The sequence below is a fragment of the Mauremys reevesii genome, linkage group 19 (assembly GCF_016161935.1).
Source record: "Mauremys reevesii isolate NIE-2019 linkage group 19, ASM1616193v1, whole genome shotgun sequence".
Taxonomy (NCBI): Eukaryota; Metazoa; Chordata; order Testudines; family Geoemydidae; genus Mauremys; species Mauremys reevesii.
The window spans coordinates 24,394,748-24,410,406 of record NC_052641.1 but is presented as its reverse complement, the minus strand read 5'-3'; the positions used below and the strand labels follow the sequence as shown (position 1 = coordinate 24,410,406).

Genomic DNA, 15,659 nt, shown 5'->3' with positions numbered 1-15,659 from the left:
GCTGGTATGCTACAGTCAAGTTCTTCACTTTAGTGGCAAAACCAAATCCTCACCTGTATTTCTAGTGAGCCACACTTTAATGTAGCCTCTCCAGAAGAGGAAGTAATGCCTTAGTTTGCACAGCTGGCCATCAGTATTGAATGAGTAGCCAGACTAAGGCCAGTTCCATGCTACAAAGTTCTGTTGACATAACTGTGTCTGTCTGGGATCTGAAAAGACCACACCCCAAGCTGACATAGCTATGCTGGCAAAACCAGAGTAGATGCTGCTGTGCTGTCAGAAAAGTGCTAATGTTGTTCGAGGAGGTGGTGTTACTGTAGCCTCAGGAAAAACTCCTTCTGTCAGCATATGCTGCGTCTATACTAGGGGGATCTGCTGGCAGAGCCGGACTGGTGCGGCTGTATCAGCGGAGCCTGGGTAGTGTGGACTAGCCCGAAACTATTTCAGCTCTTCCATATGCTGTACACGTGCCAGCTGCGCAAAGGCTAGAATCCAGTAGCCTTATACTTAGCGCAATTGATAAATTCTGACAGATTATTTGAAAAGATAGAAATACATAAACTCTCTTCTTTTTTATGGCCTTGTAATAGCGATCACATATTTCCAGCAAATGTTTTCTATAGCAATAATAAAAAAAGTGGTAACAAGAATAATAAATATAGGTGCAGTTTAAACTCAAAAGAAATCACACTTTCAAAACCTAGGGTTGGAGCAATAAAGTTATAAATCATCTTTACTTGGAAAAGGAGAAAATTAAAATGCGGAAATACCTCAGACATCGACACTGAATGTTTATCAACTGGTTTTCTCTGAAGGCTTCTGTTCCACTGCCCCGCCTGCTCCACACAGACCCATCCCTTGTCTCTTCCACTAAGCTAGAGCAGAGCTGTGATGTGGAGGAAAATGCCTCTTGTTTGCATCTGACCATCCACTGTCTGTCATGCATCCATTGTCTTGGCCATCAGGGGATGATTGCAAACTTTAAATTCCTCATTGTTTTCATGAGTATTTGTAGCATCACAAATACATACAGTACTTTAAAGAACACTTGAAATAATCCTCCTGCCTCAGGCACGCTCGGTCTCCCTGGGGCAGTTATGACATGGATGCTAGGTGTGGAAGAGTTTGAGGGGGTCGCAGGGAAAGGCTTTGCAAAAGTCGGGGAAAGGACTCACTCCATGCGGAGCATGTGGATGGTGACCGTGAATGAAGGCGAAAAGCCTTGGGAACGGTGATGCTCTTACAAAGAGGCCCCTTACTTTGAAATGGGGTTTTGCCCCACCAATAAAATACCCCCCACCTCTACATGGGTTTTCACTGTAATCAGAGAGGATGTATCTGGCCAAACCCCGCTTCTCTTTGTCTCATCACTCCTGCTGCTGCAGAGCTCACAGGTTGCTGTCGGGAACCATGTCTTCACCTCGCAGGAGAGTTATTGCAGCACAAGCAGCCAGCGATTCAGCTTTACTCTTTCCCCTACAGGATGGTTGGGTTCCTCCTTTTTCATTCCTGTTTCCTGCTGTGCCACAGCAGAGGATGAGTGGGGAGAGGGTATTTCCCCCTTGGAATGCGGAAGTTAACACTTGCCTGGGTACTATGCTGCAGTCAAAGGGGATTAGCACAGAAGAACTGGTTTATAGTTAGTTGGTGTGGTCCTCTGGCTCAGATACAGGAGTAGGACTCAGGAGTCCTGGGGATCTAGACCCAGTTGTGCCACTAGCCTCAGCAGGCTTAATAAACACAATGGTAAAAACACAAAGTTGACACTAACCCTCCCACTAAGCTGCATTGGGAATATTTTTGTAGAATTCCCTCGTGGAGACAGCATTATAGGGGGCACTATGAGAGAAGGGAGCAGTTGTGTATGGAAGCAGAGAGGGAAGCACACAGGGTGAGCTAGGGGTTCTCAAACTGGGGATCAGGAGGTTCTTACATGGGGGGTCGCAAACTGTCAGTCTCCACCCCAAACCCCACTTTGCATCCAGCATTTATAATGGTGTTAAATATATAAAAAAAGTGTTTTTAATTTATAAGAGGGGTCGCACTGAGCGGCTTGCTATGTGAAAGGGTCACCAGTACAAAAGTTTGAGAGACTCTTGTGTAGGGAGGTAGGGAGGCAAGTCAAGGTGTGCAGGGCCTTGGAAATAAGGATGAGGGCTTTGGGATGTCACCGGGATCACAAAGCACTGCGGGGCCTTGAGGAATCATGGTTCCTGTACTGGGTGAGGAGAATGATTGTAGCTGAAGCAAGCTGGCTAATCTGGGGCTGCAGGTGCAGATCGGGAAGATCAGGGACAAGTGGGTTGCGTTAGTCAAGGCAGGAGCTGACCAGGACATAGACCAGGGGTGAGCAAACTGTGGCTCGCAAGCCACGTGCGGCTCTTTTACTGTTAAAGTGAGGCTCGCAGAGCCCCCCCCCCTCCCCGCATGCCCATTTTCCACCTACCAGACTGGGGGTGAGGTCGGGATCTCTGTCTTGCAGCAGGGTGGTGGGATAGGGGCTTCTGCACAGCAGAGAAGGGGATCTCAGGGCTTCAGCTGGAGTGGGGCTGAAGCCCCGAGCCCAGCAGTCGCCTACTGAGGGCCTGAGCCCCGGCTCTCGAACTTCTGAAGATTGTTGTATAGGGCTTGGAGGGTCAGTAAGTTTGGCCACCCCGGCATAGACCAAGGCTTTGGTGATAGGAATAAATAAGGGGAATGTTGTAGAGAGAGACGTTGGTTTAGTTCTTCAGTGACATTTTAATCTAGTCTGTCTCTTTATTTCTACCTGTCTTTAAATAGTTGAATTGCTATTTGGCAGCAGAATTACAGCTCTCAGCATTCCACACAGATTGAAACATTGAGCTAAGTCTTCCCCCCCCATCTCCATTTTTATCCTTATTGTAACATTTATTTGGTTGCACACAGAGCTGAGGTTTGGTTTGGTTTTTGTTTAAACACTTTAAAAAAATAAGTGTTTGAGTTTGTTTATTGTGAACATTCAACCCCTGACCAGTGTATTTTTCATTGCTATTGAAAGTTAATGGGGGCAAAATTGCATTCCAAAACATTTGAACCTGAAGTAGCCGTGGCTGAACTTAGTTGATCTCTGGTGATCGGTTCAATTTAGTTACGATTTTTAGCCATTAGGCTGGGGCTGAATGATGGTGATTTGGTTGAGGCCAAATGTCTGCAGAAAATTGGCTCTTTGATAAGAGCCCTGTTATCAGAGGGGGATACTTTCTCATTTACATTTAGATGAGTATTGATTATTTATTTACTCAGAGAAGTGAGATTCGTTCCCAATCTTATCTCTCCTCTCTGCTTGTCAGCAGAAAGAGAGATAAAGCTCCTGACATCAGACCAAGATAACAGCACTTTGTAGGAAAGATAAAAGTTGGAATGGGCCTTTTTCTAGTCTTGACTGAAAGGATAAGTTTTAAAAATTAGAACTGATGGGTCAGGCTTTCGAAACCCTTTCTGAAGGCTTTGCAGTTTCACTAGGCAGTAGGCATGGTTTGTTGTAATAGGCGTGGCCTTTCTCCTTTTTTGAGGGAATTGTTTAATTTGATTATACTCTGCGGTTCTCATCACCAAGGGTAAATTTTATATTGTGCCATAGGAAGCTAAAGAATGACTTTGTTTCATGTAATTTTTTTAAAAATTCCTAATGATCCTCCTGCTATTTGAAGAGGCAGCTGCTGCAATGTTTAACACAATATCATAGTACAGTACAAATCTTTCTAGCAGCCACACCGAGGGGCAAATAAGCATTTTAACTGGTGGGATTGTGCATTATATAATTATATGCATTTAAATGTTGCATGCAAGTTTGATGTCTGCAGTCAAGATGTTTAGAGTATTGTTTGTAAATGAATAGTTCTGCCTTTGTGATGAAGTTAGTACAGTTGTTCAACAGTTATTGATCAGTGAGTGTGTTAAAATCATTGCTAAAAGAGAAGAGTTGCTCTGTCTGTGCTAGCTTTTGCAATTCTTTGTGTTTAGGCACTTGCTCATATTTGCAGGATATTTTGCCCAGCAGTGTGGTCCAAAAATTAAGAAGATCAGTGTGCCCAAGGCAACTTGTCTGCAATGTCTGCTGGAATAGGGGTTCAACCTTAGCACCTCCTCCAAGAGCTAAAGAGAGCTTAGCCTATTGGGTATGTATTGTACCCTTGAATTAATCTCTTCTAGTCTTTGAATGAAAAATTATTTGCTTTCAGGTATAACTGCTTCATCTCTTCCCATTTTGGCTTAGTTCAGATCACACTCCTGGTTCATACCCACCTCACTCCTTTCTCATTGGGTGCACTAATATGCCAGGTTTGGTCACTCCCCAGCTGCCCTGATTGCCCTTTCCCTGTGTCATTCCCTTGGGGTATTTTGGTGAAATAACAGAACAGGGATGGGGCTTGGAGGGCTCATAGTTGTCTTCTGCCCACAGCAGCTTTCCTCCTAGCACCTCCACTCCTAGTTTGATGGTGAGATGTCACGCAAATGACCTGCTGTCCATCTTTGCCCATGCTAACAGTAGTGTGTGGAAAATATACTGAACCTCTGTATCAATCTGCTGCAGTTAGACCTGAGCTGTATGCTAAAGTAATAGTCCTTTTAGTTAAAGGTAAGAGTTAAATAGTTAAATGGAGGTACAATGCCACTTACCTTTCATATGCCATGTTCTGAAGGTTTTCTTTTAAACTTGTGTGTGGAAATGTTTGCCTCAGGATTACAAAAATCCATAAAAATCCAACTTTGGTATTATAACTTGGAAATTCTCTTGAAATGCCCAGAGCAATATTTTGTTATTAGACCATTAAGTTACATGATATTTCCACTATAAATTCATCTTTTGAACATCTGAAATGAGTTTTCTATTTACTCAATACAACCGCTCCATAGAATCACCCTTACATTTTTTGTTGTTGTTGTAACGTAGAGGTCATGTAGCTTTCTACACATTTTTGACATTTTAAACCTATTTCTAAAGGGTATGTACTGCCTAAAGACCCATTTACACTCTGAATTATATAATACTCACTTCTCTGAAGAATCTGTTCCAAGATAAATTGCCTCAGCAGCACCCTGTAGTGTTGCGGTTTTTCATTTGTTCAATCTTAAACTTAGTATCTCGTTTGCAGTCAGACTGTATATTTATTAATAATAATTTGGTATTTTACAGAATTGCGAAAATTCACAATTTGCTTCAAAATTGCCTCACTACTGGCAAGATTACTCCAAAAGGTCTCCAGCTGCAATTGCTGGCGCCTTCTGTGCCATGCAGCTTGGCAGGGAGTGTATTGAGCAAAAATGGCATTGAGCCTATGGAAGTCATTTTCTTCTTCAACATGGATCCAGAGCCTGGGGAATCTGTGATCCATAGGGAGAGGATAAGCTGCTATCGAGCACTGATTTTTAATTCTCTCCCTCCATGATTCTTTATATCTGGTTCAGCAATAATTCTATGGGGATGGAGTCAACTTAGAAATCATACTGTTGTCTGCTTTTGCCTGCTGTTGTCACCAGTCACACCTAAAATGACAGTAACTGAGATTTAGAAAAAATACATTCTTATCTGTGGTCTACACCGCATCTAGTCAATGTCACTGGTTCCCCTGTTCTTTGTGTGCGTCTTTCACACAGCCTCAGGCAAAAGAAAGGTCCTTTAAGGAATTACCAAGTGATGGTGAAACCACAGCTTTGGGTGGTGGGTGGGAGTGCAGTATGTAAAACTACATGTAACTCATTTCACAAAATTGACTTCTATTATTACCAACGTATCAGTGTGCCGGGCATCTCACCAGCAAATAAGAGCTTCTAATCTTAAACAGAAGGCAAGGGGTGTGAAGTGGGGTGTATACTGGTGTGGATCACCCTGGAGGTAGATGAACCCAGAGTCTGAGGGCGCCCTGGAGCTGTGCCCATAGAAAGCTCTGTGGTGTTGGGTTGGGGGCCCTAGTGGGACCCAGTGGAGGTGGAAGAAAAGGGAGAATGAGGCCTGGTCTATACTACGCGTTTAAACCGGTTTTAGGAGCGTTAAACCGATTTAATGCCACACCCGTCCACACTAAGAGGCCCTTTATATCGATATAAAGGGCTCCTTAAACCAGTTTCTGTACTCCTTCCTAACGAGAGGAGTAGCGCTAATATCGGTATTACCATATCGAATTAGGGTTAGTGTGGCCGCAAATCGACGGTATTGGCCTCCGGGTGGTATCCCACAGTGCACCACTGACCGCTCTGGACAGCAATCTGAACTCCGATGCAGTGGCCAGGTAGACAGGAAAAGCCCCGCGAACTTTTGAATATCATTTCCTGTTTGCCCAGCGTGGAGCTCCGATCAGCATGGGTGGCAATGCAGTCCCAAATCCAAATCCAAAAAGAGCTCCAGCATGGACCATACGGATGTGATCGCTGTATGGGCAGACAAATCTGTTCTATCAGAGCTCCGTTACAGAAGGCGAAATTCCAGAGCATTTTTTAAAAATCTCCAGACAGAGGCCACAGCAGGGACTCAGCACACTGCTGCGTGACAAGCGTAACAGAAAGCCAAAGAATCAAATGGACGCTCATGGAGGGAGGGAGGGGGGACTGAGGACTCAAGCTATCCCACAGTTCCTGCAGTCTCCGAAAAGCATTTGCATTCTTGGCTGAGCTCCCAATGCCTGTAGGGTCAAACACATTGTCCGCGGTGGTTCAGGGCATAGCTCGTCAATTTACCCCCCCACCCACCCACCCACTCCCAGAAGTAAAAGGGAAAAAAATCCTCTCTTGACTCTTTTAAATGTCACCCTATGTCTACTGAATGCTGCTGATAGACGCGATGCTGCAGCAGTCAACTGCAGCATCCTCGCCCCCCCTCCTTGGTGGCTGATGGTACAATATGGCTGATATCCATCATCATCATCAGCCTTGTGGCAGATGGTGCAGTTCAGAAGGACTGGTATCCGTCCTCATCATCAGCCGGGGGCGCCTGGGTAAAAAACTCCTGATCATTCCCAGTAGATGGTTCAGTACGGCTGGTAACCATCTTCATCATAGCAACAGGGGGCTGAGCTCCATCAGCCCCCGCCTTTCATGTGTAAAGAAAAGATTCTGTTCTGCCTGGACTATCATAGCAGCGGGATGCTGGGCTCCTCTCCCCCACACTGCTTAATGTCCTGTCTGGACTATCATAGCAGCTGGAGGCTGCCTTCCCCTCATTTTATCTCACTAACAAGTCACTGTTTCTTATTCCTGCATTCTTTATTACTTCATCACACAAATGGGGGGACACTGCAACGGTAGCCCAGGAAGGCTGGGGGAGGAGGGAATCAACAGGTGGGGTTGTTGCAGGGGCACCCCCTGTGAATGGCATGCAGCTCATCATTTCTGCAGGATCTGACACGGAGCGGCTGTGCTCTCTGGTTCTCTGATACACTGGTTCTGTAGTACACTTGCCCCATATTCTAGGCAGGACTGATTCTGTTTTTAGATACCATAAAGGAGGGATTGACTCGGGGAGTCATTCCCATTTTTGTCTTTTGCGCCCCCGGCGGATCTCAGCCAGGGGCACCTTTGACAGCAGCAGATGGTACAGCACAGAAGGACTGGTAACCGTCATCTCATTGCCAATTTACAATGGCATGGTAGATGGTACAGAACGGCTGATAACCATCTCTATCATGCAAAAGCAAATGAATGCTGCTGTGTAGCACTGCTGAATTGCCTCTGTCAGCGGCATCTAGTACACATACGGTGACAGTGACAAGAGGCAAAACAGGCTCCATGGTTGCCATGCTGTGGTGTCTGCCAGGGCAATCCAGGGAAAAAGGGCGCGAAATGATTGTCTGCCGTTGCTTTCCCAGAGGAAGGAGTGACTGACGACATTTACCCAGAACCACTCGCGACAATGATTTTTGCCCCATCAGGCCCTGGGATCTCAACCCAGAATTCCAAGAGGCGGGGGAGACTGCGGGAACTATGGGATAGCTACAGAATAGCTACCCATAGTGCAACGCTCCAGAAATCGATGCTAGCCTCGGACCGTGGACGCACACCACCGATTTAATGTGCTTAGTGTGGCCGCGTGCACTCGATTTTATACAATCTGTTTTACTAAACCGGTTTATGTAAAATCGGAATAATCCCGTAGTGTAGACGTACCCTGAGACTCAACTCTCCTCTCTGCCCTCTGCATCTGCTGGAAATCAAATAAACAAAGTCCCATTAGCACACGGCTAGCTTCAATTTATTTAAAAAGGGTCACAGATACTGAGAGTTGAGGAATACATTCCTTTTCCCAAAATATTTCCATTTGTACACGGGCCTGGTTCTAGTTTGCAGCATGTGGGAAAACTGAGTAAACCGTACCAGGTTTGAAGTACTCATGGATCTGGGATTCACATGATACACTCTTTCAGTTCTCATTGTACAGATTATGGTCTGTTAAGAAAATTACAATAACCTTAATGCTGGTCTGATCTCTGCAGCACAGATCTCTTATGTTGTTTGCAAATAGAGAAGGATTTTCAAAATGCATCTCTCTTATGCTGCAAGATTTTCTGTTTTGGAATCAGACAGTTTGACATTAAGAACTAAGATTTGGATATAAGCAGCCAGTTCATGGAAATTCAGATCAGAGGCTACAAAGTTGTCTACCCACTTTGTTCATTCTGTATATTCTGTAGCGGACGAATGTTGTTTGGGGACCATTGGAGATTACTCTCTACTATTCCCTTACAGCAAGATGGACTAAGTAGGTCGTTTTGCACTCTGTCTGAATCTCCTTTACCTTGTCAGTTTAAACACCTACGACAACATTTAAACCCAGATTGAGTGAGTGATTTTGGTATTTATTTGAAGTTTATCCTCAATAAGTTCCGCTTTTCCTTCTGTCTGACAAAACCAGGCCTTAATTTTTTTTTCGGTGTTTGAGACAGATTTGCAATGGCTCAAGTCTTGCAGAAAAAGGAAGATGGTGCCGTACATACTTTGCTCCTTTTGCTATTTGTGCTTAGATAAAACATCTCTGCTTTTTCTTGGAGTGCAATTTGTTTTATAAATGTTTGGAACCAGCTACATGTGCGGTTGCTGATTGTGCTGGGCACAGAGGGAATAGTTGTGCTTTCCTCTTGCGGCCTGCAAATAGCCTGGCCCTGCATCTGTTCTGAAAGTCACCAGGAATAAGGAGACTCCATTTTACAGAAAAATAATGCACTATTTCAAGAGCAAAATACACTCGGAACATGCGGTGTGCTCTTCACATGGCTTCTGGGGAAATACAATGAGGAGCCGTAATTGAAACTATGCTGTAGTAAATTTAAATGAATTGGCTAACAAATTCCCTCTCTGAGGTGTGCCATCTGAGGCTAAAAGGCTTAAATTTTTTATGTTTTAAATATTTCCGAATGCTTTACTGACTTTGAATTATGATAGTATATGAAATACGTAGCCACTAATAGAGAAGGAATATATTTCATGATTCAATTTTAACAGTTTTGCTGTATTAAAATCCTGTTTAGAGACCCTTCGTATCACTAAAAAGACGTAGTTACGTAGTCAGCCTGATAGACAAGCTGCTATTTTTAGTGACTTGAGAAAACAATTTTTTATTGTGGACACTTGTGCGTCTCTTGCCTTGATGGGACGTGTGCATTGAGAGATATTGTGCTTGAAGGGTATTTTTATGCTGCAGTTAGACACTCAGGCTTGCAGGGCTCGGGCTAAGGGGCTGTTTAATTGCAGTGTAGATGTTCAGGCTCATTCTGGAGCCTGGGCTCTAGGATCCTGCAAGGTAGGAGGGTCCCAGAGCTTAGGCAATAGCCCAAGCCAGAATGTCTACACCACAATTAAACAGCCACTTAGCTAGAACCCTGTGAGCCTAAATCAGCTGGCACGGGCCAATATACAGACCTTAAGTGTCACAGGTACAGAGGTAGCTTTTCCTTGTTTAGGTAGCTTTGCAGTGTAAAAGCAGCTACTTTGAAATTTTTGCATGGCCAAAGAGAGTTAATGAAAATAATGATTTAATCTAATAGTTCTGTTTGCCTTAGAAATTAAAGATGTTCTTTAAATTATCAGTGGCATTTTTGGCCAGATTTTGGGGGCCAGAAGGAAAGACTTTAAAAATAAGCACAAATGGGCTAATTAGCTTTTTAAAGTATTAAAAGCCTTCTTAAAATGCTTTTTTTCCAGTGGAATCATTTGAGAGGTTTTCCACTGGACATTCACCATTCAGCTTTGTTACACAGCAGTAACACTAACTGAAAGTACTAGTGTTGTAGCCGTCATTTGTATTGTAGCAACCTGATATACATCAAGGGGCACTCATCCACTATGACTGGTGCTATCCTTCGTGTTGTGTGTTAAGGAATCAGGGTTTGAGTACATACCTTACTAATTGAAAGGGTTTCTTGGATAAAATTATTTTTCTTGACTCACAGCAACTGTGCACCAAACTACATAATCATTGGTTCATCTTTTGAGAGAGAAAACAGAGGTCCTAGCCCAGTGAGACGGTCAATGTAAACAAACTGTTTTGCAGCCAGCCAGCAGATTACCTTGATGAGCCATGGGTTGCCCACCACTGTCCTGGCCACTTGTGTTCATTAACACCCCAATGGTACTTTTTGCAAGAGTGGGGGTATTAGCTGTGATGTTCCAATCAGTCTACTTAGGAAGTGACATTCTGCTACCTACATTTCCTCTGCAGTTTCACTTACAGAAGTTACATGTTTCATACTCTTCTAATTCGTTGCATAGTGTTTCTGTGCGCTGTTGAAACAGCCCTTCTGTAACACGCCAGAAATGGTTTCATTTCACTAATGGGAGAAGTGTTCCCTGTATGTAGTTTTATTTCACTGTAAGGTGTACAGCTGTGTGTAGGAATGAAAGACACAAGAAGACATCATCTATTTCTCATCACGATCATTTATTAAAATACTTTTTATAGCTTGGAAAACACTAACTTTCAGATAAACACCATTCTTTTCAGTGCTTTGAATTAACGGGTATAGGGAGATTGACACTTGAATCTTAGGGAAAAAATCTAGTTAAGTGAAATGTATATGAAAATAATTGGTTTGAAACAGCAGCAGTCCACATTTGTATCTGATTCAATCCCCATATCTACTGCATTTGTTTATATTCAACAGTAATGCTAACAGTATTCAGCTCTCTGGTAGAACGATGGATTCATATATATACCGGTGACCCTTGCTGCTTCTTACAGCCATTGAGGTATTGACTGGTATCAGACTCCATCTAGCATTGGGACTTGCTACCTGAAACTGTAGAAACAATGATAACTGGAAAGGCTCATTCCTGTGTACAAAGGCTGTCACATTATCTTAAGTTAATGTGGAAAATAGCACTGGTCACCACTGCTAATGTCTAAAATGGCAGTGCCAGTCTTGTGAGCATTAGAAGTCTAGGCTGTCACAAGACACAAAATGAGCAGGAAGAAGAAATATCCCAGGATTATAGACCTGAGTTTCACAATCAAATGAAATCCATAATATAAATTCTCTTGCAAATCGACACCCACCTTTGCCTGCTCCCCAACTGTCTCAAGGTACAGCATACACTCTGAGACCCTCTATTGTCCCGGTCATGGTCACCTTTGCTTTAGTGGCTCATCAATACAATCACAACCTTTCCTGCCATTTTAAATCCGTGTGTGTGCGCATGTGCGTGCGTGCACATCCATTTGAGCCTGCAGTAAGGAATGCATAGTTTTTTATGCTGGGCTGGGAGTGGGAAGCGCTCAGATAAGCAAAGTAGCACTGTGTGTCTTTAAATGGGAATTGTTTAGCTATACTGCAGTGCATCTGCCTTCTCTTCAGAATGTTCTTCAGCTTCCAGACAGCATGTGAGAATAGCTCCATCTCTGAGGCAAAGTGCAGGCCAACTACCTTTCACAACAGAATAGCTGGGAAGACTGAGTCAAAGAAAGCTGCATTTTACTTTTCCTAAGGACAGTTTGAAGTCCAAATAAACAACCTTACTGCCAGAACCTGGGTGGGGATACAGGTGGGTACATAGAGCTAGTTGGGTGTAGGTCAGAAGTAATTGTTGGCAGTGAAGCAGGCAGGAAATGTCAGACTGTGAGCAGTGACTGGGATAGTCTGTTTCCATGCACTTTCTAAGCTTCCCATCCTCCACTACTTTATTACTATTTTTTTTCCTGGTGGACAGGAACTTGAGACGTAAACAACCATCAACTTTACCTCTTGAGTTTAAGTATTGTTAACTGACCCTGATGAGCTGTCTTTTAATTAGAATCCAGAGAATTTTACAAGTTATTTTATGTTTCAGGTCCTCAGTATCGTCTGGAGAAGCAGAGTGAACCCAATGTCCCAGTAGACTTAGACTGTACCTTGGAGAGCCAGAGCACTTTGGAATTCTGCCTTGTCCGAGAGAACAGTATGTTTGCCCTTTTCACTCTTGCTCTTGTAAATTGCTTAAGCTCACATAAGTTATGTATTCTGGAGCACAGGCTGTACCGGCTGGGTGAGCAAGTTTTGAAGAGGCTCTGTTTCCTACGGCACTTTTCAACTGTGCCAAAAGAATATTCCAAAGTGAAATGATTGATTTCATACCTTTTGGTAAATAGTCTGCATCCTGTTTATCACTTCTTGATTAATCTTTTTCTGTTAAAACTCTGTTCTGTAAAGTTATGACCAACTGTGAAAAACACTTGAAATATAAAGCTTTTTCTGTTGCAAGCACTATTTAGTGGATAAAGTTATTGGTCTGCTATACATTTTACCATGTCAATATTGCTGCCCAAGAAGCAGCAGCTTTTAACCTCTAAAAGAAATTAGTCACGTAGCTGTAACTAGAGCAGAGGTTTAGAGGTGGTGTTTATCTAAGTGTGGGGACAAATTGTTTTCTCTTCAGATATGCAAAAACATTACTTTTGGGGTTTGTTTTGTTTTATTTTGTTTTTATAAGTTTTACAAAATTTGTTGGAGACAAATGTAAAGTTTTTCCCCTTTTGGTTCATCCCTCTGTCTTTCCAACTTTCCCAATGGCCAAGCTCTCAGTTTAGTTTTCTTCTCACTTCTTCTATGCAACACTTTTTTTTCTCTCCATTAGTCAGAAAACTGGTGGCATGTATGATCTGTTAAACCCATGCTAAGAGGTTTCTGGTTTCCTTACAAAGATTAAATCTTTTCATTTATGCTTATAAGGCTATAGCATTTCTTCCTGAATTTCCCCACGAAGGATCTGACATAGAAAAGTGATGGAGCATTAGTGGGGTAACTCCTACCTCGTGCCAGGTATGTGGTGCTGTCCCCGATTTAACGAATGGCAGAATTAAGACTTTGAGCTGAAATGACTTGACTAATAGCAACTCAGTGTCAGAGTTGAGATTAGACTTCATGTTCCTGGCTCCCGTGTTCAGAGTGGATGGACTTCGCTCCTGAGACCTTCTTCATGCTTCACCTTTATTTCTGTGCCCTTTTGTTCTAGAATACTTCAGGGAGAAACCCTACAAAAGTTGGAAGAGCTTCTTTAAGGGCTTATCTTCACTACGGAGGTAAGTCAACCTAAGTTGCGCTACTCCAGCTACGTGAATAACATAGCTGGAGTCGACGTAACTTAGGTCGACTTACCCCAGTGTCTTCACTGCACTGCCTCAAATGGAAACGCTCTCCAGTTGACTTCTCTTACTCTTCTCGGAGAGCTGGAGTACCAGGGTCAACCGGAGAGCACTCTGCCATCGATTTAGTGGGTCTTCACTAGACCCGGTAAAAGACGCTGCTGCCATCGATGCAGCAGGGATCAAGTCTCCCCATAGAGAAGACCAGCCCTGAATGTGCAAACACAGTAGTTTTAATCTTGTTAAGTAAATCAGACTGTCCCATAATCCTATCCTGGGGTTTATATATGAATTGTTTAATATTTCTTTGAGTATATCTCTGAACTTTTCCTTTTGTATGAAATTTACATTTCATAAAGCAAACAGTGTAATATTAAATTGTTCTTACATGTACCAGCTCTTTTCCTGAACCAAAGCCGGCATTGATCATATTTTTGGCGATCTTGCCTCTTTCATTTAAAATATAACCAAACTCTTGACCCTGAACTGTCTGATTCAAAGCTGAATGCACACGTTGCACTTCCAGACCAATCTGTACAGTACCAGGCAAGAATGCATAGTGTGGCCCACAGCCATGAGAACTGCGGTGAGATCCTCTGAGTTCCCCCAAGCTAAGCAGGGTCATACCAGGTCAGTACGTGGATGGGAAGCCTCTAAGAAACATCTGGGTGTTGGTGTTCACTAGGTGGCCCTGTCCTTCCCTCTGGTCAGCACTGAACCAGTTCCCCAGCATGGCGCAGTGGTAACTCTCCCATTAGGGCGGCTGAGACACTGTCCCAATGAGAAAGTAAACTCACCTGAATTCCAGTTCTTTCAGCCACTAGCAGCTGTCTAGCAGATCCCTGCAGCTTTTCCCTGAAAGATTTTTGTGGAGGCTGATGCTCTAGTGCCCTCCCCCCGATGCCCATTCCTGTAAGGAGCCCCAAGGCTTCAGCGAACTTAACAGAAGAACTGAGCAGCCACGCCGTCGTTAATTAAGGAGCTCATGGCGCCTGCGCTGAAACCACATACAGTGCCCTGCCTAAAACGGTGACCCAGAACCACTACTTGGATGGCAGCGTTTGGCCTTGGGGTGCTGCAGGTGCTATCTTTTGGATGAGATGTCAAATAGAGTCTGTGATTACTTGTGTTCGTTAATAAAATAATAATTTAATCATTGGTTTTCATCAGCTCCAACTCTGGTGCATAGGTTATAGGTCTGGGACAATGCAAAACAGAAATTGATAGGTGTAAATCAAAACTTTACGTCAAATAGAATTAGCCATATTGTATGTTTAGGTCTGATTTAAAACGATTTCTCCTTAACTTAGTTATGTATTCGGATAGAGAAGAATCTCGATTAGAAGAGCTATTTATTAAATGTGCTCATTTATTTTTTTCACATGGAGCCAAACAGATGCTAGTAAAATAGATGCCAGTTTCCTTTGGGCGAATGTATACTTTATATTTCATGGGATTAAGTGGAAACAGAAAACTTTCCATTAATAGAAATACATGTGCAGAAATCTCCTAAACGTCTAACATTTACTAGAGACTCTCAAACGAATAAACAAATCTCCCAAATTTGGAACTTTTTAACTTACTTTCAGATTTATATTTAAACTGAATGCCTGTATTTTGCTATGTGAAATGCTTTTATGGAAAACAGCAAATTCCTCATTGCTAATTTAGTTTATTCTCTCCATCCTGCTTCTGGAAAGTTCCTCTTTCTCATTTTACCATTAGGTAGAAATTAGTATTCAAGGGAAATTGGTCTTAATATATTAAAATTGGTTAAGTGCCTTTAGACCTGTACCAAAGCCAATGTCTTATTGGAAAATGTAATTGGGGACTCTCTGTATGTAATTAATTGAATTACAATTAAGAACTTTCATTAAGCAATATACTAGTACATTAAAGTAATAAGGGGACATTTTTGCAATGGAGTTAACCTTGTATTTTTGTTTTATTGAGGAAATACATATTTGCTTGCTCTTGAATATGTCATCTATTTAATATTTTAAGTAGCCATACTACAGCTGATACTTCTGTAGTATCTTTGAGATTAGCAGTCTGTCATTTTCACATGCCAGCTAATGCCTTGTGTTTTGAGTCA

At 42.8% G+C, this 15,659-nt stretch overlaps 1 protein-coding gene across 6 annotated transcripts in view; it reads left to right on the top strand.

Annotated features, from left to right (window-relative positions):
• The window catches only part of MAPKAP1 (MAPK associated protein 1), a 164,915-nt gene that overhangs the window by 119,463 nt on the left and 29,793 nt on the right, over positions 1-15,659 (top strand). For 5 of the 6 annotated variants that reach the window (XM_039506740.1, XM_039506738.1, XM_039506744.1 and 2 more), the window contains one exon: positions 12,274-12,381. The exons of the other annotated variant lie outside the window; for it this stretch is intronic. In XM_039506740.1, the coding sequence (XP_039362674.1) occupies positions 12,274-12,381 (108 nt within the window). The remainder of the gene's footprint in view (positions 1-12,273; positions 12,382-15,659) is intronic. 6 annotated transcript variants of the gene reach the window in all.